We start from the raw sequence: 22,475 nt of genomic DNA, 5'->3' as shown, positions 1-22,475 counted from the left end.
CACTGCCGCTGGGTAGAAACAAGGTGCCGGGTCGGATGAAACAAAGTGGAGGGCCAGATTTGGCCTGTGGGTTGTGGGTTTCCTACCTGTGTTTTAAAAGAACACTCAGAGTAGTTTTTAAAAAGATTTTATTTTTTTAGAACAGGTTTAGGTACACAGCAAAATTGAGGGGAGGGTGTGGAGAGTTCCCATAGACTCCCTGCCCCTCCCACATGCAGAGTCTCCCCATCACCAACATAGCCTACCAGCGCAGTGCACGTGTCACAGCTGATGAACCTACATCGACACATCCTGACCGCCCAAAGGCCACAGTGTGCATTACAGTTCACTCTCGGTGCTGTACATTCTGTGGGTTTGGGAAAATTGGATAAGGGCCTGTGTCCACCATGATGGTATCATATAGAATATTTCACTGCCCCAAAATACTACGTTGCATTTATTCATTCCTCCTGTCCCACCCCAGCCTCTGGTATGCACTGCTCTTTTTATTGTCTCCATACTTGTGGCTTTTCCAGAATGTTGTACAGTTGGAATGACACAGTATGTGACATTTCTGGATTGGTTTCTTTCACTTAGCAATATGCATTTAAGGTTCCTCTGTGTCTTCTAATGGCATAATGACTCATTTCTTTTTGGTGGTTAATAACATTCCATTGTCTGGATGTACCCCAGTTTATTTATCTCCTCACCTGCTGAAGGACATTTTGATTACTTCCAAGTTTTGACAATAATATTTAAACCTGCTATAAATATTCATGTGCAGGGTTTTGTGTGAACATGTTTTTAACTCCTGCTGGATCTTACAGGTAAGAGTATATTTAGTTTTGTAAGAAATTGCCAAACTGTCTTCTAAAGTAACTGAACCATTTTGCAATACATGAAGAGTCTTGTTGCTTTACATCCTAACCAGCAGCGTTCTGGATTTGGGCCTTTGTAACAGTTATGTAGTGGTATCTCAATGTTATTTTGATTTGCATTTCCCCGGAGACCTATGATGTGGAGCATCTTTTCATATGCTTATTTTCCACATGTACAGCTTCTCTGGTGAGATATCTATTAAGATCTTTGGCCCATTTTTAAGTCCAGTTGTATGTTTTCTTATTGTTGATTTTTAAGAGATTTTATATATTTTTAGACAACAGTTGTTTATCAGATGTGTCTTTTGCAAATATTTTTCCCAGTTTATGGCTTGTATTAAAATTATCTTGACATTGTCTTTCATGAAGCAGAAGTTTTAAACTTTAAAGAAATCCAGTTTATCAATTTTTCCTTTCATGGTCATACCGTCATAACAAACCATGTTGATTCCTTTTGGTCTGTATTTATCATCCTTTCTGTTACTTAAAGAAAGTTGGATGAAGGAATGAAGCTCTGAATTCTCCCAAGCTGTGCTCTCTGCATCTCTCTGTAAGTTGCTGTACTTAACTTTGAGGAAAAAAAGATCTGCTCTACAAAATGTTGAAGGAGGAGCTGGTAGGTGTCTGCATCGTGAAAGCACAGGGAGCTGCTATTGAGAGTCAGCCTGGCCCTCAGCAGACTCTGGAGCTGTGCACGCCAGCAAAGATCAGTTCGTACAATCAGCCCATGAATGTTGCACTACTATTTTGATGACCCCAAACTGGCATAAAAGGGCAACTGCTTGTGAAGAAACACAATAACTGAGTGGAAGTTGGATTTGGCTACAAAGAATTGAATTAAGTCTTCTACCCAGTTTCTTACTATTGCATCCCATTAGGCATGTTCAATGTTTGATGCAATGTTTGAGGCATATTCAATGTTTGATTCTGGATATTGACAAAGTTGCAGAGCTGATTGCACCTGGAAGAGATACACCTGTGGAGCTATTATTATTCCCACCTACTCTTGTCCTAAAAAGAATGGAATATGCATCTGTACACATTCTTAATTTACTTGAGACGAATTTTTGAATCTAGCACGCAAAGTGATTCTCTTTCGTTCTGTCCCATAAGTCGTGTTCAAGAACTGAGTGCAGGAGCAGAAAAACAGAGGGAGACAGGCACACCTGCTGCAACACACCTGTGTCTTTAAAAACGTGTGACTCTGTGCCTGCTACGTGTGACCTTTCAAATAGATGCATCTCACGTGTCCTGTTTCAGTGTGAGCTCCCAAATCTCCTGCAGTTGGTGCTTAGGTCTGCTCATCTGTGTGTATAGCTTTGAGCCCAACATAGCCTACAGCAGGGTGCAGTAGAGGAAGGCCGACAGCAGAGGGATTAAGAACATAAACTCTGCAGTCATTTTTTATTGTGCATTCTCATCCTGATTCTGCCACGGAGCAGCTGTGTGATCTGGAAAAAGTTACCTCAGCTCTCTGAGTCTCAGTGTCCTCATTTGTAAAATGAGTATAATGACACCCATAGCCTTATGGGGTGAAGGTTAAGTGAAATAAGGCACATAAATCTTTTAAAGTTTGGTCCACAGTAAGTGTTTAATAACACATGGTAGTAATGGGTAGTATTAAAATAATTACTGAGATAGTTATTAGGTTTTAAGCACATTTAGTCCAATTGTATATTCCTTTTAAGACAGCGTCTTTTTTCAGATTTCTAGCAAAATAGAGCCTAAGATTTAGCCCCTTTACTAAACAGCCAATTACATAAATGAGCAGAAGGAATGAACATTGTGAATCAGTGTGTAATGAGGCTCGCCCTCAGCGATATGAACATAAAATAAGATGGCATTTCTAGAATTCTGCAGGATCCAGAGCCCATAAGCCTTCAGTGTGGCTAAGTTTCTGTAACAGTGGTTTCACAGGGATGAGAAGATAATTTAAAAGTTACATCCTGTGGTTTTGGATCAGTTCCAACATTCAAGGGAACGTTTCAAAGGATAAATCACACTGATGGTCAGAACCTTTGGCACAATCAGCATATTATTCATGGAACTATAAGTGATTCGAGGTTAAATTTTGAGAAGTGGAAACTGAGATTAGAATGCAAAGTATATATGTGAGAGATTACATTTTTCAATGTGGATTTTCCCATGTATCTATCACCATGTCAAGTTCTATGAAATCAGATATCTTTTCCCAAACACAGATAAATATGCACTGTATATTTATTCAGATTTTAAAATAATCTGTTCCTTGAAAAGTATTCTCCTGCAGAGTTGGGTTAGCATCATCATTTTTAAAAGTAATGTGATTTTAAAAAGTAGTGATTTAACAGTTTCTTGAATTATTAAACACATTTGAAGTCCTATTGTCTTTTAGACACCATGAATAGAAAGCCAGTTCCAAAATATCCCTAGCATTTAAAACACTGGGATCCTAAACAAAATTTGTAAATGGTCAGACTTGAGTTGATGCATATACATTGTGCCTGTTGGGTGCTGTGAGTACATGGACTGCGTGGCGGGGGGGTGGAGGGCAGGTGAAAAGAGTGACAGATAGAGGCGAGTACATCATTATTGCTGGACTAGAGATAACACGCTTACTTCAGGAGACAAGCCCGTGTATAACTTACCGTGACACACCAGGGGTAGGAAATGCTATGGGAGTCAAGGAAAGAAACTAGATTTGTTGAAATGTTGAATTTATATCTCTCAGAAATAGAAAAATATAAAAGTGGAAACAAACACATGTAGTTAGCTTCAGAATTTATTACAGGTGAGGGAAGGAGCAAGTAGAACCTTAGATTAGGTTCTAGGAGTTCTCTAAGAAATAGGCAAGGGAGTCATAGAAACCAAATGTTTCATCTGCTTTGATTCAAAGAGAGGGTGAGGAAAATTATAAAAATCCTACAAGGCTGCTTCAATTAATGGATTTTTGTACAGCCTGAAATGGAAAATACCCAGAATCCTAAAGGCCAATGAGAAAGGTGCCTGGCAGCATTGTTAAACCTAGGCTGGGAGTTTTAACTACTTTGGTTCCTGTACAATCCCTGAGACTATGGAACACCGCCAAAGGGACTGTGCAGATGTACTTAGTTACTAATACCTTTGCCCTTGAAATGCAGAGATTATCCTGGATTATCCAGGTGGGTCCGAAGTAAATGTGTAAGCCTTTAAAAGCAGAAGAGGAAGGCAGATGAGCCAGTCAAAGAGACTCCCAAGTATGAACAGGATTTGAGGTACCGTTGCAGGTTTGAAGATGGAGCAGGCCAAAGTGGCAAGGCAACTGAAAGGCACGGAATTCTGCTGACAAACTGCCTGAGCTCAAAAGCAGATTCTTCCCCAAAGCCTCTGAGAGAAAGGCAGCCCTGCTGACCCCTTGACACTGAAACTATGAGGATCCCCATCAGTCACGTCACGCCTCACTTCTGATCCGCAGAACTGCGGGATAATAAATGAGTGCTTTTTTAAGCTTTTAAGCTCATGGTAGTTGTTATGCAGCAATAAAAACTAAATACATAAATGGAAAGATTACCAAGGCATATTGTTAAAGGGACAAAAAATATGTCAGAAAGCAATATGAAAAAAACAAATAGGTACAACCATATTGCATATTTATATATTAAGTGCCAAGATGCCACACATGGCCCCAGCCACAGCCAGCACTCCTTCTTTTTGATCATGACCTACGTTCGAGCTTCATCTCTAAAATATGACGAATAGTTTTGAAAATATTTATTTATTTATTTATTTAACCCTCACCTAAAGACATGTATGTTCATTGATTTTAGGGAGAGGGGAAGAAAGGAAGAGAGAGAGGGAAAGAAACTTCAATGAGAGAGAGAAACATCGACTGGTTACCTCTCATACACTCCCTAATGGGGGACAGAACCTGAAACCCAGGCAAGTGCCCTGACTGGGAATTGAACCCACAACCTCTTGGTTTATGGGACAAAGCTTCAACCAGCTGAGCCACACTGGCTAAGCTGTTGAAGTTTTGAAAATGTTTAAAAATACTGTGGTTCATGCTCTAAAGTAACAGAATTGACGTCCAAACATACAAACAAGGACAAAATAGCAGAAAAAAGAGCATGAGAACACAGAATAACTACCACACTTTAAAATGCAAGCAAATGAGCCAAAATGCTTGTCAGTGAATGAATCTCTGAAGACTGAAAACAAGTGACATTCAAGTGTATCCTTGTTTCTGGGTGTTTGGGTTGATTAGATTAAATGCATTATGTCAGGAAATGAATGCATCACCCCTGTGTGTAATAGGCAGAGCTCTATGCATAAGCCCTCTATGAAATTTGCTCTTATATTAAGTGTGACCCCCTTTGATTGTGGATAGTATCTATGAATATGATGAGGTAACATTCCTATAACTATATAAAATGACAACAAGGAGATTATTCAGGTAGGCATAACCAAATAACATGTGCCCTTGAAAAGCAGGGTGTTTTCTTTGGCAGCAGAAAAGGAAGTCTGGACTCTGGAAGCTGACTTTGACATGGAGGGAGGCATGAGCCAGGGGACTTAGACAGCCTGTAGGAGCTGAGAGCAGCCCCTGGCTGACGAGCAGTGAAAAGACAGGGACCTTGGCCATACAACCACATGCAAATGGATTTGTCCAACCACCTAAACGAGCTATGGAGTAGATTCTTCTCCAGAGCCTCCAGTTAGGAGCCCAGCTGAGCAGCAGCTTGGTGTCCACCTTGTGAGACTCTAAGCAGAGAACCCAGGAGAGCTCACTGAGCTTCAAACCTACAGACCTGTGAGATAGTGAGTTCTTTTAAGTATCTAACTTTGTGGTAATTTGTTATTCAGAAATAAAAAACTGATATGCACAGTATTTTACAGTTAGCAAACAGTGTACTAAAGAACATAAATATACACTCTTGGCATACAAATGTCATGTGTCTTTCAGTGACTCCACAGTGGTAGGGATGACGTATGTACTCAGTAAATATCTGTCATCTGTTTGGTGAATGAATGCATGAATGAAAAGGTGAATTAAGCAGTGAACCATCTTTGGTCAGTCAAGTCATCCAACAAATATTTATGAAATGCCCAATATGTATCCGGAACCATTCTGAATGTTGGACATAGTACAATGAGGTCCAAGACCTCAGGGAATTTATATTTTAGTTTCAAACAAGAGTTCAATATTCTGTGAATTAGAGCTTCTCATGCTGGAGGAGCGTCACTAGCACACCATGAATGAAATGGGGTGCTGATGATGAACAAAGGTCCCTGGCGAGACAGGATCACAAGGTCAACAAAGGGGATTTTCAGGCAGGACTTTGAGGGCCGCACAAAGAGGGTAAATGTGATGGGAGACACTGGAGAGTTAAGTGGGGAAACGCTGTGATATGATGTATGCTGCTGTCTTATAAATCAAGGAGGACCACAAATGTTTCAAGTAAAGTGGGGCAAACTGATGACTACAAAGATGCCAATGCAGGTGTGTGGCACCAAATTTATAGGTGAAAGTTACACTTTTGCTGCCACATCAAAAAACCTAGGACAGCCCTGGGTGGTGTGGCTCAATGGATTGAGTGCCAGCCTGGGAACAAAGGGTCACTGGTTCGATTCACAGTCAGGGCACATGCCTGGGTTGCTGGCCAGGTCAGGTCCCCAGTAGGGGGTACGTGAGAGGCAACCACAAATCGATGTTTCCCTCCTTCTCATCCTCCCTCCCTTCCCCACTTTCTAAAATAAATAAATAAAATCTTTTTTAAAAAGAACAGTTAAATGTGAGTGCCCCTTGTCTGCATTCCAAGCTTTGTATGTAAACCACTCATTTTCTTATCTTTGGCAATATAATTATGCAACGTATACATAACTTTAAAAACAATTAGAATGTTTTATTAATAAAATCTAAGTTTTGACTATTTTTAAGTGTCCAGAGCACAAATAAATAGCTCTCTATTTAATCTACCAACTACTTATAATAGTAGGCAGAGACCTAACATTCCAGTAAGATTTTATGGATTTATGATTTTTAAAAAGTATTTCCTTAAAAAATGATCACAGAAGGCTCTATAAACTTTAGGCAAAATAAATAATATGGAGAAAACAGAGAGGTATGAAATAATGAAAGATTAATATTAAATATATGACATGTAAAATGCATTAGAGTTATACCCTACTTCTTTCATAGACTAAAAACAAAAAGGATATTGTATAGAGGTGCTTTAATTTACATTTACAAGAGGCAGAATTATAAAGTGGACACTAGAACACTGGAATGATGACAAGTAGTCTTGTCTTAGGTCAAGAGAACATTTTAAAACCTCTAGTGGTTACTGAAATCTTTCTTTGAAGGTGGCAAAACAGTTAACAAGCAGTGTGAGTATGTCTAGCACCGCATACTTAGCAATGGTGTTGACATTACTTTGGATCCTTGCATGGTGATCATTCTTTGAAATTTACAAGGTAAAGACTGATGGGGATAGAAGGAGTAAGGAAGAGAGGTTAAGAGAGAGAGAGAGGGAGAGAGAGAGAGCACGTGAGCAAATAGACAGATTAAGGTGAAGATTCCCCTGCAATGCACTGGAAATTGTGTGAAGTGTTTTTTGTTTGTGTTGTTGTTGTTGTTTGTAGTCACACTATCTAGGCCTCCTGCTGGCATCTCGTACATTGGGGCTGGTGCTCTGGACTGTTTTGGTCCCCCCAGAATCCATATGTTGAAGCCCTAACCCCCAATGGGATTTATTTGGAGGTGAAGTCTTTGAATGTAAATAGATTTAGATGAAGTAGTGAGGGTGACACCCCCATGGTGGGATTAGTCCCCTTATAAGAAGAGGAAGCAGTCAGAGGTGACTCCCCCCAACCCCACTGTGTGAGGACACAGCAAGAAGGCTGCAGTCTGTGAACCAGACCCAGAGCCCTTAGTGGGAATCTGACCACGCTGGCATCCTGATCTGGGCCTTCCAGCTTCTAGAACTATAAGAAACACATGTTTATTGTCTAAGCCACCCAGTTCCTGGTATTCTGTGTTTTTTTTTAAACAGAATTATTCTTCAACACTATTTCTAAATTAGCCATTCCCAAAATAAAAATTCATTTTTAATGGGTCAAAGACATCATAAGTAGTAGGTTCATGTTGCTCCAAGTAATGCCAAATAGAATCTTATGCCCTCAAAAGAGGAAATACATCAGCTTTAGGGCAGACAACTATTACAAAAATTTTTGGAAATTTTTGTAATAGGAAATATTTTTTTTTTGTCCTACCCTCTTCATCCAATGAATAATCAGTGAAAGAACAGCATAGAAACAGTTAACTGGAGTCGAACCTTAGTAACTCTACCTTCTTCGGAGGGAAGCACATGTACAAAGGGAGGATCCCTGTTCATCTTCTAACTACATCGCTTTCCCAATTCCCACACAATCATTCTTTCTTAAAAGAGTGTCATTGTCAAAGGAATCTTTCCAGCTGAGAGTCCTTTCCTTGTTCCAGAAAAGTAGAAGCTGTTACAAAAAAAACTGTATCGGTATGAAACTGGAGAGCCCACTGTAGGCAGTAAAATTCTCTGCTCCGCTTTTCCTGAATTTTAGCTTTTCAGAGCACTTGATGTCAGAGGAACTGTGTGTGTGTGTGTGTGTGTGTACATGCAATATGGTGTCAGAGAAATGGAAACTGGGAAACTAGGCCAAATTGCCAATTAGAATATGATTCATTTAAAATTTTAAAAGGTATTCTGATAATATAATAATACCCTTCCTTTCTTGGTCTAAAACACCTGCTGTGATAAGCATTCTTTAAACATAATTAAAACTTGTTGTAATATTTAAAACTGTATTCCCTAATAGCTTAAATCCCCATCTTTTTTCTTCTCCTTCATTCTCATTAATCTTAGTAGCTCATCTATAGAAGCAGAAGCAGTGTATGCCTTTCCTGAGCTTATAAGGACCCTGTGAGCACTTCTCAATTAATACATTTGGTTCCCTTTCTTGTGCTTTTCCTCCATGTTACTGCCATTCATGTTGCTGCCATTAACTAGACAGTATTTCCCACCCTTATTTGAGGTTCTCCAGTTCTTCTGCTCCAACTGAACGATTCTGTGAATCTCATTCCCTAATCAGCTGAAACCTGATAGAACAGCTGTGAACGAGCTTCTGACAACTATAATCCAAGGACCAAACAAAAACAAGGTCACATCTACTCAGGAACCTCATGTCCGTGATACTTCAGTGGGTTGTCGCTAAAGCAAAGACAATCTCAAGGAATTTCCTTTTAAGCAAGATTATGTAGATGTTAGTCTTCTACCCTCCATTTCTCATTAAATCCTTGCTGGTAGGGATTGTGTCCCGTGTTTTTTTTTTTTCTATAGCTCTCCTCAGACCCTGCAATGTATGCTATATGTAGTCAAAAGTTATCCTGGTCTGGAGGCTTTGGTTGGTCCTTTAAAACATTTGTCATTTTTTTCTGTTGCTGTTTTATTCCTCATTAGTTCTCAGCTAGAGGAGAGGGAAGAGGAGAGCATAGAAAGAAAAATTGTAGCAAAAGGAAAGAGAAAATGAAGAAAAAGAGGTCATTTGAAGAACTGTGAGGCTGGAGAGAAAAGAAGGGAATAAAGCCTCAGAGAACACATGGACAGAGAGGTGGGAAAAGAATGGCTTGTTACGTGGTAATAAAGGAGAGGAAGTTGGATGAGAAGTTCTTATCAATCCTCTAAATCCTCCATCTGTATGTTCCCTGCTCAAGATTATTTTTCATAATCTCTAAGTCTTTGTATGTGTAACACTCATGATGCTGACAGTGAAGGTCCAAGGGGAAGTCGGGCCTAGTTTGTTAGCATTTTTCACTCATAGAATCACAAAACCATGTCTCTTCAGATGTTTGTATCTTTTGACTGGACATTTTCATACTCTTTTTTTTTTGGTCAAGTAAGATTATTTCCCTGTCACACTAATTAAGTACAGGGGCTGGTGGTCTAGACATGGTGCTGGATCCACAGAATAGAAGCCAGGTCCCTCCAGCTCTCCGATGGTCACTAGGGTTGACCAGCAGTCTCTTGGCTTCACAGTGGATGCTTGAGCTCAGCCTTCATCTCTGTGTTTCTAGCAGAGTATAAAGGACATCCCAGAGACTTCCTGTAAGTCCCACAGGGTACTTCTACTTATTTTTTGTGATCTGAAACTTAGTCATATCACTGTATGTAGCTGCAAGAGAGTCTAGGAAATGGAGGCAGTTAAGACCTCCATATTGCAGAATTAGTTGAAGTTGCTCATTGGCCTGTCTGAAAAGGCAGGCCTGGCTAGAGGTTGCCAGTTTTCAGCCCCAGCACAGGGGTCTGTCTCATCCCTTACCTCTCCAACTAGAGCTTCCTGAATACAGGACCATATTGCCCTGTAGACTTTACCTATACAGTAGACCTTTCACTTTGATTAAGGTCTGGTTGTCTATCCTACCTCCCTCTTGTAAGCTCCCATTCAGAATAGGTGCTACAGGGGGCCCTGTCCATGCTTCTGTGCCTGCCAGTCCTATGGGCTTCTTTACTGGCCTCACTGCATTTGGACTTCATGATGCCATCAGGATAATGGTCCTGCAGCAGGAGTCGCCCAGGGTCTCCTCATCTTCAGAATCACATGAACCTTTCCCACTAGTCATGTAAGTCCCCTCAGGACAGGTCCCTGCCCCTCTCTCCAGCCCCAGTTATCACCATGTGTACTTTACGTTCTATCAATATTCGTGCCTTTGCATCTTTAGTCTATTACATTCCCTAAAGATCTGTGGGAGAAAAAGAGTATTCCTGGGATTCCCTTTCTTACATTTTTTTCTGCCTATTAAACAATTTTTAATTTAAAACCCAATTCCCTCTGGAAAGATTCTGCTGTCATACTGAATATTTTTCGTCCTCTCTAATGCCTTTGAATCTGCAAAATGTACCAATTGGTTCACATATGTAATCTTATAACAATGTGCTTATTTGTGTCTACCTGCCCTATAACCTGGTATGCTTCTTGATCTCTGTATCCAAGATTCTGGAGCATACTAAAGACTCAATGAATGGTTAAACTGAAGGGCTACAAAACCCTAAAATGCCAAAATAATTTAGAAAGTAATAATTGACATGATACTTTTTGCATAGTAATTGGAAAATTCCTAGATATATGTTCAAGAATTTATTGTGATTCTTTTGGAATTCAAAAGAGAAAATGCCACTTATAATTTGATAAACTTTTGATATCATTATTATTGCCAGTAATGAGCTACAGATACACTTAATGAGAAAGATAACCCCTTCCCAGGAATTATTTTTAGATCTCCAGTTTCATAATATTCTTATAATTTTCATAATGTAGATTCTTTTGTTTCAAATTTTTTTCTGATAAAATATCTGTTTGACTGAGCTGCTAATTGACTTATTCTGTTTAGAAATCAAAATATTAGAACATTTAATAGAACTGTCTGTCATTTCTTCTCTGATAAATGTGATATCTCAGTTCTTAATAAGAATGCATGACCACTTTTACTTTTTACTGGCAAAAGTATCTTTATAATATTTCAATGCTACAAGCTTGGCATTAATATCCATCTTCCAGAGATCCATGTTCAAACGTGAGTAACAAGAGACAGAATCCTCCCAGAAAGGAATGCAAATACCATGGTAACTGAAAAACCTAAGACAAACAACACAAATCCTACATTTTCTGGTCTAGCCTCTTGTTCATTCATTGAACTCTCAGAATCTTTTTCTGACACTAAGTGGACCTAAGCAAAAACAATATTCACAAAAACAAAGAACAAGTGTCAGAAGCAAGCGTATTGTTAATAACCTTCAGCCTCCCTGTGCTTTCAAATCGTACTCAAATCTGACTTATCAGAGTGTGGCTGTGCATTTGATAGTCAGTAAAATTCAATTTTCAGAAATCCATGGTACCAGAATCTTTCATCCAGGAGTCTGACCTTAATGTTGTGATTCGATGGATGGAAAATTACACAGCTCGCTCTGGCTGCAGAATCATTATTGGCATATACTCAAAATTTTATTCAAGAAGAAGTCAGTATCTTATTGCTTCAAGTAACACGACTTACAATTCAAAGTGGCAGAAATATTGAGAAATTTATTAACTCTATGAGATATCAAGCAGAAGAATTTCATGCCTATTTTTTCTCTGCCTTCTTCTACACAGTTATGTTTCTCTTCATAATTAGAAGGCAGCAAAAGCAGTCCACAGCATCATATGCAGACTCAACTATGCCTGTGAAAGAGGGAAATGGCCTTTCCTCCCTTGGGTCTCCTTTCATTACAGAGAGGAATCTTTCCCCAGAACTCACAAGCAGCCTGTCCATTAGAACTCATTGGTGAGGATCAGGTCATCTGTCTTTGCTCAGCTGCAAGGGAGACTGGGAAAAGAAGTTCTAGTATTTTCTGTCTTTACAAAGGTAGACTGGTTCTGCCAATAAGGAATGAGAGGTCAGGTGGAAGATGACTTAAATATGTCAGATAACGTAAAGCTGAACACTGTGTGTGTGTGTGTGTGTGCGTGTGCGCGTGTGTGTGTATATGCATGTATACACATATTAAATCTACAAATGTTGTCAAGAACAGTACTCAGTACTACAGAAATAGTAATTTATTTCAATGCTACTGCACTTGTTTTGACTTCACTGACCTCTAGAGCCATTTCATGCACATTAATAAAGACTATGGACCTCTTAGAAAACTTTATAATAAACAAAAACTTTGATATTTTTGTTTTCAAATAAATTCCTATACTATTTATTAAGCTAATGTCTCTAACCTTTAAACCCACCCTTCTATAATCCACTTTGTGGAGCTGGGATTTGAACTGGCAGCCACACTCTGTGCTGGCTTCCTGTTTGGCTCTTCCAAGAGTAGACACGAGGCTGAGAGTGGGAGGCTGGAAGAGCACAAAGGGGCTGCTTCATTCCGCTTGCTTTCTGAGCCTGTCTTTCTGCTTGTTCTCTGTGTGCACCCTCGAAACACTTTTTCATGCTGCAGTAGCAGATGATCTAGGAGCAGATGCTGATGCCAGTTTTTAGTTATTCCAGCGCGCAGAGAACCAATCCCAGGGTCCCTCCTCAGTGACGTCAGCACTAACTGGCTAGAGCAACGTTCTCAAGGTTTGCTTCATGGGCAATTCCTTTGCGCACAGACTGAGATACCAGCACCTGCGCAACAGTGAGCCCATACAGCACTTCCTATAAACTTGCAGATTTTATCATCTTAACCTCTTCTCTGTTTCCCCAGTGTGAGGGGAGGCTGCTTCCTGCAGTTCCCACTTCCACAATACCTTACTTCAGTGTTCCGCTTTAGGATTTGCAGTTCTTCAATATCTAGTCATCAATTCTTTATCAACTGATTCTCCAACAGGCTAAATGTTTTTTTTGTAGTGGTGTTTACAGATTTTTAAAATTTTACCAAAAGGAGCCTGTACTATTTCATCTTTTTCTACATCCTTATAATCGTGTTCGTTCACTTTTTCTTTGCTGTTTCAGATACCTTATTGGATTCCATAACTTTAAAGGATTAAATGCTTTTGTTTGTAATTCTTGACCCACATTGTTACAATCTTTAAAACAATTCTAACCCCAAATCTCTGTGCTGGGATAGCTGACTATATATAATAGTTTTCAATCATTTCCTTGTACTTTAGTACATTCAGTTATGTACAAACTTCTCCAGGCTCTGAAGTCATGGCTTTGAGTTAAGATGTTCCCAAGGGAACTATAGCTAGAAAAAGAGGGAAGGCACCAAGCACAGGAAAAAGAGGGGACAGTGATTTCTTTTTGTAAATAGAGAGATAGCAGGGTATCAGTGGCGACAAGGAAAGAACTGAAGGTGATGATGACAGTGATGTCAGAGAAGATGAACTAGTCCTTGGTTATCTTTGTAAGTAAATGGAAAAGGAGGGCTTTAGGGCATGACATTGTGCTTTATGACAGATGAGGACACGATGATGCTTCCAGAATATCTAGACTGACCCAGACCTTTTAACATGGGACTAGCTGGAACTCACTTCAAGAAGATAGAAAGAACACTCAAGATAGAAGATAGAATGCTCAAGAAGGGTTAAGGACCTGTCCTCAAAGACTAACCAAATGAATTCAAACCCAAAAGGAAAAACACCTTCCAGATTCACTCTGCAAGCTTTCTAAAATGTTATTTAAAGGTAAAAAGCGAAGGAACACGATTATAGTCAGATCAATTCTGTGAAATATTTGTAGAAAGAATTGGGATGAGTGAGGAGGAAGAGAAGGATTGCAAGATTTGTTACCTAAGGGGTATAATTATACCTGTAACATGTTTCCCAAGAATGTTTCAATCTTTAAGCATTCTGCTTCTGTGCTTTCAAACACCAGTGTAGATACAGTCTCATAGGTGTGTGATCCAGAGGAACTGTGAGATGTATCACTGATTCCCAACTGTCCTATTTTTATAGCTATCTATAGCTATGTAGTTGACAATAAACTACTTTATAAATGTCAGCCACTTTTCCCAAGTTTTAAATGGCTTGCTTTATACCTGTGAAACAGAGGAGTTACTTTAATTTTTTAACCCTTAGTTGCAGCAATCAGAGAAAATTTGATTTTTTGTAAAACTTCTTCCGAAGAATGTTTTTTGTTTTTTAAGATTTTATTTATTTTTAGATAGAGGGGACAGGGAAGGAGAAAGAGAGGGAGAGAAACATCATTGTGTGGTTTCCTCTTGTGCACCCCCTACTGAGGACCTGGCCTGCAACCCAGGCATGTGCCCTGACTGGGAATTGAACTGGTGACCCTATGGTTCACAGACGGGCACTCAATCCATTGAGCCACACCAGCCAGGGCTTGAAGAATGTTTTAGTTGAATATGGCAACCTACTTCTTAAACTGGAACTTTGTAAGTAGGTAAAATAACATTTTTTTTGTTTTAAATTTATAAATGACAGTAGACTACTCAATCCATCTTGCAGACCTAGACTAGACTTCTAGGCACTCCAGTCCCTCTGTTCCACATAGGGTGGAACCCCTCTGTGGGTACCCGTCTGGAGCAACCCATTTGGGGGATCTTTTATTCCTTAATTGGTGTAACTACAATAGAAGAAAAGTTCTGATGCTGAAAACAACCATTTCTCATTCATAAATGAAAATAGGGTATTCTTGCTCAGCTACCACTAAATGGAAACACACTTACTGTGATAAGCCCAGAGAACCAAGGGCTGACCTAAATGGATGGAGGCAACCAGGAAGAACATATTGAAAAAGGTTACTTTAGAATGACAGGAAAAGAATTTAGCGATAGTAAAGGAGCAGAAAAGAATCTGACGAATGGAAGCAAGTTATATACGTTTGTTTCATATGAGGTGAGTTGACAAATTACAGTAAGAATGTTTTAGCAAATGTGCCATCCTCTGGAGAAACAAAATATATTTAGAATAGTGCCTACTTCTGACAATTTTGATATGTTTTCATTCATTTATTCAGTAAAGATTTGTTGAGCATCTATTACTGTCATTTGTTTTTGTTTTAGTTATTTAGCTGGGGAGTAGGTATGTCTATATAGATCAACAACATCTAATACTTCTTTAAATGAATATACTGAGTTCAAAGTTGCTTATCTTCTTTTCCCCCTCTTTTGAACATTGCTGTGGCTCCCAGACCTATCTCATTGGTCTTTTCCACCCCGTTAAGTTGGTTGTTATGCCTATTTCACAGGAGGGAAGTAGGGCACACGGGTGTTTGGTGATGCACCCAAGCTTGCGCACCTAGAAACTGAACCCAGCTGTGTTTGATTCCCAAAGTCCTCCTAACTGCTGTACCAGCTGCCTGCTGATTTTGGTAAAGTGATCATGGGTCACTGCCAGCAAGTTTACCTGAATAATCTATAGTATATAGTAATGAAAAATGAAGTTTTTAAGTGGGCATTCAATAAAGACAGGAGATTGCCATTATTGAATTCAGAAGTAACAAAATAAAAACAATAATGGCAAAAGAGGATTCTAGACTTCTTTAATTAAAGATAGAAATTGGAAGCAAGTAGAAGTGTTTTTGTTTGTTTTCTAAAAGGCATGCCAGCACCAGTCATAGCATGACATGGAACAGGGTTAGGTTCAAGGACATTCGAAGGAAGAGTCAACCAAAGTTGGAAGGTGAACATGAGGAGGGAAGGTGATGGGAGAGTTAAAAACCATTCCTTAGTTGGCAAACTTAGGAAACCAGGGATGGTAAACATACTGTGACTGATTTAAAGAAGTTGAATGAAGTGGTTCTTTTGAGTATGGTGAGAACATGAATTTGATATTCAATATTCATATAATCAGGACCTGCACTGTATATTTAGAGTAAAATGCTATGGCATCCTCTCCAACTTTTATCTACCTCCAGCTGAAACTTTTTATCTCCCACCAGAACAAAAGACCAAAACACTTCTATAGGAAGAGATCATTTGGGAAGACTGGGCTATAAAGCCAATTGAACTTGGTGTTGATAGCTTTATGATGCTTTGGTTAAACCAGAGATCTATTTTTAGCAGCCGTGTACAAAGACTGTGAAGGCTGTTGTTGTCTCTTGTCATTGGTACATGAGTTAGATAACAGGGTCTTTCCCTCCTCCCGCCTTCCCATTTTGGTTGTGGGTAAAATTCACAGCACATGTGCTTGTTTCACTGTGATTGATTTCTCGAGATACCGAATAATGATTTTAGTTAGGTAATTGACTCTGAAAAATAGAACAGATCTTAATTTGGGGTATAGTTTATGTAGATTTGTCCCTAACTGATCCTGATAAATATCTCCCCTTGAGTCCCCACTCTGTTTGTTCCAAGAATCATTGGTTCTGGCTTTATATTCAATAAATGAGTCACCAAAGTGTCTCAGTACATAGTACACATCATTTATATATGGAAGTTTTCTACCAGTGGAGGCTGTTTTATGCTAGGCAAATATTTCCTTACTAATTCAATCCAGACAAGCTTCTCAAAATTATATATTTTTGTAAATGTGTGTGCATGTTTCCATCATTAACTTACAAAACTTTATTCCACCTTAAAAAATTAATTATATTTCTTCCTTTAAAAAATTAAATTGTCAGAATTTTTTCTTCTAATTCACTCATTTCTTGTCCCAAAAGAAAAATCAATTATCTTAATGTTCTAAAGGCCTATATTTATCACATACAACCTTTCTATACCTTCCTAACAAAAAACAAAAAAAAAATTGAAGGAACAAACTCAAGAGAGAGAGAGAGAGAGAGACAGACAGAATAACAACTATAGGCACCAAGTCTGATTTGATTTCATAATAACAGGATAGAACATATTTTAACATATGTACGGCATTGCATACAAGGCAGTACATCTTTAAGAGTATGAGTGGGCAACAGAAAAAATACAAATTTATTGAACATATTTTCTCACAAATATATCATATGGTTTCTCTGTAAAATTTTATGGCTTGTCACAGATATATGCTTCTTAAATGAGATTCTGTAAAAAAAGAAAAGGTGACAGCAGGAGTCACATTACAGCTGTCACTTCATACTTACAGCAACGGCCTCCAGGATCTGCTTAACAGCGTCCGCAGCATCCCGCTCGCTGTAATATCCCTTTTCCACAATCCTAAAAACAAAAAATAAAAAACATAAAAAACAAAACAGGAAATGCTTCTCAGGCACGTGCATTCAATTGAGTGAATGCTAAAAGGGGTTAATTTTAAACGAATGTTAAAGATGCTGCAATAGGCCACATTACACCAAAAAAAAAAAAAAAAAAAAAAGATTTCCATAAACTGGCACTCTAGAAATCTTTGGGTTTATTTAGGAAAATTAAAGATATTTATTTTCTATTTATATTATATAAAGGAATGAAAATAAATGAACTTCAATTACTCATAAAAATATAAGTAAATTAAAATAAAATTATTTATTTGGCTTAGACTGGAAGTGTTTATTCTTTTAGGACAAAAATTCTTTATTTTTAAACTTTGTATTTTGAATCATTTTAAACATATACCAAGTAGACAATATGCCATAAACCATACCATATTATTGCCACAGAGCTTCAAAAGCTATTAATCATGACCAATATGGTTTTATCTATCCAATTAATTACATCCCCTCCTTCTTTATACTTTGAAGCAAATATCACATATCATATAATTTTACTCATAAATATTTAAGATATATAAGTGATAAAGGGTCTTTTAAAATCATAACTACATCACTATCATATCTATAAATACAGTAATTTTTTAATATCTAAAATGTAGTGTTTCAAATTTCCAATAGTCTTGGACATGTTAAAATTTGTCATTTGTTTGAATCTGTGTCCAAATAAGGTCTCTCTCCTTCTCTGCCTTTCTCTTCGCTCCCTCTTTCCTCCATCTGGTTTTCTTTTCCAAACAAATGGCTTGCTCTTTTTGCGCAGATGAGGGCAAGTAATTTTTCTTTCAAGTTAATGTCTTTTCTTTTTTAATTTCAGGAATGTTTTCCTAAATTAGAATGCTTTATGTTTATTTTCTTCCATTGCTTTAGTTTTCTTACTTGGTTTGTGAGGTTATACACACATAAGAGATTTCAACTTTTGATTTACATTGCTATTCTATGACTTTATTTATTTAAGTTTATTTTGCAATATTGAGTTATAGTTTTATTGATTTGTGGACACATCCTTCTGGCACACTTTTGCTGCCTAAAGGAATCTTATTTTGTTTCGTATTTTCTGTGCTGTATTATCATTTTATATTGGAAGTAACTGAGACATCACTCTGTTGCTGCTTATTTTTAAGCCAAATTGGTTTTCTTTTTTTTAAATTAAAATATAATTGACATACAATATTATATTAGTCTTAGGTGTACAAAATAGTGATTTGACATTTATATTCATTATGATGAGATCACCACAATAAGTCTTGTAACCATTTGTCACTGTGCAGAGTAATTTCAATAATATTGACTGTTGTTCCTATGCTGTACGTTACATCCCTGTGACTTATTTTATGTTTTATAACAGGAGGTTTGTACCTTCATTCTTTTGACAGAGTGATGGGCCAGGATATCTTTTCTAGTTTCATGGCCCTCAACCTTCTGTTTTGTTTGTTTATTTCATGAAACATTAAAAATAAGACCTCATACTTTCTGAGATCTCCTCTACCTGGAACTTCATTCCCTTGCTTCTACCATCTCTACTTTGATTATTAGAGTCTTTCTAGCAGTGTCTCCTAAATATGGGGCTTTTCCCTCAAAGGGCTTAAGGTATTAATTTCAGGAGTTCATAGGGCCTTGAATGCATTAGTTGCTTCAGACCTCACAGTGGGCACAGTTTTTGCAGGTCTCAGAAATTTGGGGGGCAAAAGCCCTCCCGATTTCAGCTGTTTTTCTTGTATTGGCCCAGCCTGCCTCCCAATAATTTGGAGATGTTAGAGATGAATGTTCTGGATTCTTAGGTCTACCACATGTCTTCTTGCTTCCCTTTGCTCCCTCTTTCAGAGAAACTAACACCACGTGACTCTTGGAACTGTCATTAGTTTGTCCTCATTCACGTGTATTTTAGGCTTCATGGGGATACCTTGTCACCTAGTTTTGTTATATTGTCTGTGAGTTTTCAGTTTTTCTGTCCTAGTTTCTGTCTATTCTTAAGGGAACATTTGGGAAGAATAAAAAATTACTTTTTTTGCTGTTTCTATCTCACTGGAATTTCAAGAGAAAAGATGTTATAGATAGTACTGTAGGTTGCCAATTTGCATAAGATGTTTTCAACTATAAAGAGTTTGTGGTAAATATGTGTGGAAAAGGTCAATTCAAAATGTAAAAGAGACAAAACTTCAACAACTTTCATAATTTTGCACTGAAATTTTTTAAAATGTCAACTCATCAAAAAGCTTAATTATTTTTCTGCAAGTATCTTCCCTTTTTGAAAAAAATATATTAGCAAGAAGTTATAAGTTCTAAAAATAACCGGAGTTAAAAGTTGAATTGAAAATTTGTAAAATATTTTCACAATAGGGAATAAAGGTCGAGGAGTGTAGAACAGACCAGAAATGACAAAAATAAGCCCTGGCTGGTATGGCTCAGTGGATTAAGTGCTGCCCTGAGAACCAAAGGGTCACTTGTTCGATTCCCAATCAGGACACATGCTTAGGTTGTGGGTTTGATCCTTGACCAGGCACACACAGGAAACAACTGATCACTATTTCTCTCTCACATCTGTGTTTCCCACATCAATGTTTTCCTCTCTCTTTCTCTGTTTTTGTTAAGTTATTAACAAAAACATCATATATGTAATATATGTTATGTTAAAGTTTGTACAGCCAAAAGGTTTATTAATTGTGTTGGCAGAAATATCTCTGGAGTAGACGTGTGGGGCAGGAGCGCAAAATGCGGGCACCTTCCCGGCCTCATCTTGGTGTGAACTCTGCACACCGCAGCTTGGCCCTATGATAAGAATTCCACAGTTTCTCTCCCAGGCTCCTTCTTCTAAAATTTTAGTTCCCAGTTGACGTGTTCACCAGAGTGTCACAGAATTAGGTTTCTAGAACTGAGACACTCAATTTTAAGTATTTTGTAAGTTGAGCTGCCACCCAGGCCATCTGTGACTGACCAGAAAGATCAATAGCAGTGAACTTCTCAAGTTGCAAATGCAGGTTCATAACTTACAGCTTAGATCATCAGTGAAGACATTAGTGACCAAGAAAAGGAAAATGAAGTTCAGCGATCTTTTTCTCTCCATTTCGGTAGCATGACTACAACAGATGTGTGGAGTCAATGCCTTTTGCAGGGTGTGGTGGCAAAATTCTTAGCTTCTCACTGGATTGTTGCTTTGACCACTCACAGAGTCCAGCTCCATGCCTTGCTCACAGCAGGTAGTTAATAAATATTTGTGGGATCAATACTAATTACGAAGTAAATGATGCCACAAAAATTTCAGACTGTGGACACCTGAACAACTCCTTTACTCACGTTCCTTATCCTAGGCAAGAAAAGCATTGAACAGGGAAGTGGTGCTCATCACAAGTATAAGGGGGACCCCAAAACACCCTGGAATTCATTTATTAAAAATTGTGTATTTATTCTTACATGTTCAATTTCAATCACCTTGAAAGTGCTCTCCATTTGGTACAACACCCCTATTGGGATGTTTTTCCACTGCTCAAAAACAGTTTTTGAACTCATTGATTTTGATGCATTTTAGTGCTTCTGTTTTGTTTGTTTGTTTCACCTCTTCCACATCCTTTTGAGGACTTTTGTCATCCAGGGAGACAAACAAAAAAAAGTTGCTTGGGGTGAGATCAGATGAATAGGGAGGGTGGAGCACCAGGGTCATGCCATTTTTAGCCAAAAACTGCTGAACACTCAGTGCTGTGTGGGCAGGTGCACTTGTAAATCACCCATCATGAAATGGGCAAATGCATTGAAAGAGCCTTAAAAAAATTCACTGAAGCCAAACACAGCCTCTCACAACAATGCCAGCTGGTGCACTGACTGATACAGATGGGTTCTTAGAACACTCACCTAGCAGGAGTGTTCTAAGAAGCCTACTACAGTAAGTCTACTACAAGAAGACTTCCCTCCAGAAGATAATTCCAGGTTTTTTGGGTCCCTCCTTGTACATTGGCCACAGATCCAGTGGGAGAACAGACACAGAGATGCTTCCCAAGGCCAAATGCAATAGGTAGAAGGGCTACTGCTGGCCTCAGGAAGAAACTCAGTTACCTAGTTTCTAGATAACATTGTAATTATATGAATCTTCTTGGAAACTTATTTTGGACAAAATCAAAGTGATTTAAATTTATCAAAATAGAATAGTATTTGCTCCAAGCAACACTAGTTCCTGCCCAAAATTTAGCTAAAGTTTCAAAAAAAAAAATTGCCAATGAAATGGAACCATACATATACAGTCAAGGGTTTAGGTCTTCAATTTTTAGAAGCAATGAAATGTTCAATCCTAGTCATGTTTTCAGAGCTGTAAAAACACAGGGATAATTTTTGGTTGGTATTTTTGGCTTTTTATTTAAACACACTTATTGCTATATTTCTCTTCAGATTTAATAAACTAATTTCCTTGTCATGCTTTGTAAAATAATAAGGAAGGCAGCTGCAACGCTACCAGCATCTTAAGATTGCTTCCAAAGGCCCAGGGCCACGTAGTTTGTTGCTCTGCCACACAATTGCCCATAGTTCTAGGAGGGCTGGGCTAGAAGACTCAGACTGGGCTAACACCTAAAATCACACCTAGAATTTTAATCACAACACTGACCCCAAATGCTGCCCTGGGACCCCCGTTCCTACAGGTCCCTCAGTCGCCAACCAGTGTAGCCAGCAACTGGAGATCTGGGACAGCAGCACCACTGGGCGTGTCTCCCTGGGCTCCCAGGCTGTGACTCTCTGGCCCCAGCAGGCCTCCTCCTCCTCTCTGTGCCTTTCCCTTCACTGCTGGCTGTGCTGGCCCACGTGCTCCCCTTCCCCACGGTTGGGGCTCGTTTCCTTCTCAACATGTTAAAATGCAGGATGAGAAAACCCAGGCAATGCCCATTTCTCTCCATGGATCTGCTTTAAAATATGACTTTGGAGCATTTGCTTCTGTCACCTTAATTGCTGCAAATTGAATTGAGCATATCTCCAGCCATGCAGTTACCACAGGCAATGCAGCTGAAGAGCTCTAATCAGATCACAGC

The 22,475-nt window shown here is 38.6% G+C and overlaps 1 protein-coding gene across 1 annotated transcript in view; it reads right to left on the bottom strand.

Moving 5' to 3' along the window:
* CAMK4 (calcium/calmodulin dependent protein kinase IV) overlaps positions 1 to 22,475 on the bottom strand; it is a 204,046-nt gene that overhangs the window by 57,772 nt on the left and 123,799 nt on the right. Inside the window, exon 6 of the mRNA XM_028529930.2 lies at positions 17,350 to 17,422. Coding sequence (XP_028385731.1) covers positions 17,350 to 17,422 — 73 coding nt within the window. The remainder of the gene's footprint in view (positions 1 to 17,349; positions 17,423 to 22,475) is intronic.

This window comes from Phyllostomus discolor, chromosome 3, assembly GCF_004126475.2.
Source record: "Phyllostomus discolor isolate MPI-MPIP mPhyDis1 chromosome 3, mPhyDis1.pri.v3, whole genome shotgun sequence".
In the NCBI taxonomy this organism is placed as follows: domain Eukaryota; kingdom Metazoa; phylum Chordata; class Mammalia; order Chiroptera; family Phyllostomidae; genus Phyllostomus; species Phyllostomus discolor.
This window is presented reverse-complemented; position numbering and strand designations above follow the sequence as displayed.